The sequence below is a fragment of the Sinocyclocheilus anshuiensis genome, unplaced genomic scaffold (assembly GCF_001515605.1).
Source record: "Sinocyclocheilus anshuiensis isolate Anshui unplaced genomic scaffold, SAMN03320099.WGS_v1.1 scaffold1430, whole genome shotgun sequence".
NCBI lineage: Eukaryota > Metazoa > Chordata > Actinopteri > Cypriniformes > Cyprinidae > Sinocyclocheilus > Sinocyclocheilus anshuiensis.
In genome coordinates, this window is record NW_015555721.1 from 761,467 (window position 1) to 765,027 (window position 3,561).

The 3,561-nt window shown below is 39.4% G+C and overlaps 1 protein-coding gene across 1 annotated transcript in view; it reads right to left on the bottom strand.

Annotated features, from left to right (window-relative positions):
• LOC107672468 (calmodulin-regulated spectrin-associated protein 3-like) overlaps positions 1 to 3,561 on the bottom strand; it is a 43,312-nt gene that overhangs the window by 22,858 nt on the left and 16,893 nt on the right. Inside the window, exon 2 of the mRNA XM_016465665.1 lies at positions 1,701 to 1,966. Coding sequence (XP_016321151.1) covers positions 1,701 to 1,966 — 266 coding nt within the window. The remainder of the gene's footprint in view (positions 1 to 1,700; positions 1,967 to 3,561) is intronic.

Below are 3,561 nucleotides of genomic sequence, written 5' to 3' on the forward strand. Positions count from 1 at the left end.
ATGCAACGCGTAAAAAGACAGTATAAGTCATTATAATCCGTAATTATGTCCCCACTGGATGCAACAAATGCCTCGTTTATAATGGGTTTTAATGTTTTTGTCTCGTCGCTCCGGCCGGGACACGGCATCACAGTATGGTAAGGGGCGTAACATTTCCATCACATGTTTGAGGTATTCGGCCAATCACAACGCACTGGATAGCTGGCCAATCAGAGCACACCTCGCTTTTCAGAGCTTTGTAAAAATCATGTAAAAATAAAATTTTTACATGAGCTTTGTAAAAATCGAAGCGTTTCAGAAAGGCGGGGCATAGAGGAGAAACAATAATATATGTTATATGGGAAATAATGTGTTTTTTGAACCTTAAACCGCTTAAACACATTTCATTACACCAAATACACAAAATAATGTTATTTTTTAGTAACATTATATGACCCCTTTAATGCTAATTTAAGCATCAGAAATGACATTTATGGGACATTTCATTTCAGATTTTGTTGCTGAGATGAGTTTGGCAATACGTTTTTGAGATTTCAGGATTTCCCCAATCATTGAGGTTGGACTTGGTCCTGGGTGTCCGAAATAGCTGCCAAATATGGCTGCCGAGAGAATAGACTTTCCTTGACAGGGACTTCCTTGTAGTGTTGTTTTTGGCGGCCTGTTTTAATTTTAGTTTTAGTCTAGTCTTTGTGTGAAGCTGTCATTCGTCTCGTTTTGGTCAACGAAAATGAAGAGACATTTTAGCATAGTTTTTATTCGTCAACAATATTGCATTATATATTTAATTATAGTCATCGTCACATGACCAGCATTTACGTTGCGTCTCGTCTCGTTTTCGTCACGTGATAAAGGTTCATTGACGACAATATTTAGTCATAATTTTCGTTGACGAAAGCAACACTACTTCCTTGGCCTTCTAGAATACCTAATTTAGGCTAAAATATATGGCAGGATCACGTGTTCTTCATGGACTGCATGAAATTTCATGAAATTTTCCAATTATCCAAGATGGTAAACAGCTTTAGAAAACATCAATAATGAAGTAAATTTTCATTGGCGATTTAAAAGATTTCACTCAATATGTATTTGTACTACACGTAGTGTTTAGAGTTTAAAGGGGTCATATGATTGTGCTTTAAAGTTTTCCTTTGACTTTGGAGTGTTACAAGCTGTTTGTGCATACATAAGATCTGTAAAGTTGCAAAGACTAAAGTCTCAAACCCAAAGAGATATTCTTTATAAAAGTTAAGACACGTCCACGCCTTCCTAAAACGCCTCGTGTAAACACGTTGATGAACTTCACAACAAACACTGTTTTTTTTCCCTGTTTATTAAAGTGAAGCTGCTTTGAAATCTGAATCTGCATTGTATAAAGCACTATATAAATAAATGTGCCTCGACTTGAATATCGACTCTTTATCTTAGCTACATGCTAACATCAGGATTAACTATGATAAATAGTTGAGTCTCTGGTGTGGTTCATATGAGGAGGGCTATTAACGCAGTACACAGGAATGTCAGCTAATCCTGCCGTCAATGAAGAGCATCTCAAATCAGTCACTTAAGGATTGGATTTCGATTCAGCGGCAGACAACAAGTCAGCTCTGGGTTTTAAGATACAAAAGCCATTGTATCAACTCTAAACTCAGCTCTGTACATAATTCAGACAGGAATGTGCTGACACCACTCATACAACTTACCATTTTGATGGGCTTCTGCCGGAGCTCAGCCTCTGTCACGGGGGCATTCTGGTCTTTGGGTGCCAAACCCTTCCTGCCCAGGACCTGTAGGAGTGCTGGGATGTCTTTGGGGGGCCCCTCGGCCCCCGGGCTTCCACCCAGCAGAAGGCCATAAGTGCGACAGTAGAGCTCAGGGGACAGCAGGAGGCGCGTGACGGGAGGCTTCAGGTGCTCTTGCTCATACTGATCACAGTAGAACGGGTCTCGCAGCTCCACCGGAACATTCTCTGCAGGTGAGAGAGAGAGAGAGAGAGAGAGAGAGAGAGAGAGAAATAGGGTGTGTTCAGAGTGAAATACTCACACACTGCATACTGTATATACTGTATAGTGTGTATTTTTTGTACTGTGTGTAGAACAATATGCAACGTCAAACATGCTAAACTCTATCATAAAAGTGCTGATTTGTCAGTCCAGTGTTCACACAAGCTAAAATACTCAAGGTAACAGTTGTCACACAAAGGACATGTTCACTGAGATACTTGTTAACATCACTGCCCACCACCTCTAGTGTACATGTTAAAGACTACAACTACTAGTGAAAGAATGGCATTCAAATTAATATTGCTTAATAAAATTAGGTTAATTAAAACAATTAAAACTATGAATAATAATAATGAATATTATGCATCATGAAACAATTGCTAAGAGCTTTGAAAGAAAGTCGAGTCCTTCATTTTTATTATTACAGTAACCCTTGTTTAAAAGTACTGAAGCACTTGAGGTTGTATTAATTATTAAGTATTGGACATTTATGTGACAATGGTTACATTTGTGAAAAGCATCTAGTTCTCTTTTTAAAAATCAATGTAATTTACTTTTTCTTTGTGACTTAAATCACAAAAAATGTGTCACGAAAGACATCATGATTGTGGTACATGATCGTTTTGCTTCAAATTAATTAGCAATTGTCTGCAACTTTTCTGCATTTTTACAGGCCATTTCATGACAGACACAGATGTCACATTAAAAAAAAAAAGTAAAATCCAACTTAGAGGAAAAAAGACTATATATATATACAACCAAAAAAATCCAGAAAAAAACACATTATATAAAGGTTAGAAATTGATTTGCATTTCAGTGAGAGAAATAAGTATTTGAGTCCTGTCACTTTAAGAAGTTACTCCTAATGTCAGCCCATTAGGTGTATTAAAGACACCTGTCCACACAATCTGTATCTTCCATTCCAACCTCTCCCACCACCATGGGCAAGACCAGAGAGCTGTCAAAGGATGTCAGAGACAAGATTGTAGATCTGCACGAGGCTGGAATGGGCTACAAGACCGTCAGCAAGAAGCTTGGTGAGAAGGAGACAACTGTTCGTGCGATTATTTGCAAATGGAAGAAATACAAAACAACCATCAATCGGCCTCGGTCTGGAGCTCCGTGCAAGATCAAGCTCATGAGGTAAGGATAATCATGAGAAAGGTGAGGGATCAGCCCAGAACTACACGGGAGGAGCTTGTTAATGATCTTAAGGCAGTAGGGACCACAGTCACCAAGCAAAACACTGGTAACACACTACGCCGCAATGGACTGAAATCCTGCAGCACCCGCAAGGTCCCCATTATGCTTTGGGGCTGTTTTTCTGCTAAGGGTACAGGACGACTTCACCGCGTGGAGGGGCAAATGGACGGGGCCATGTACTGTAAAATCTTGGACGAGAACCTCAGCCAGAACACTGAATATGGGTCATGGATAAGGATGGGTACTGAGAACCAGTATTTTTTTGGACGGTACGTAATTGGGTCAATACCGGAATACCGATAAGCTTCAGGACAAACGATACTGTTATCGATACTTGCGTTGTTTTATCTCCGTATAC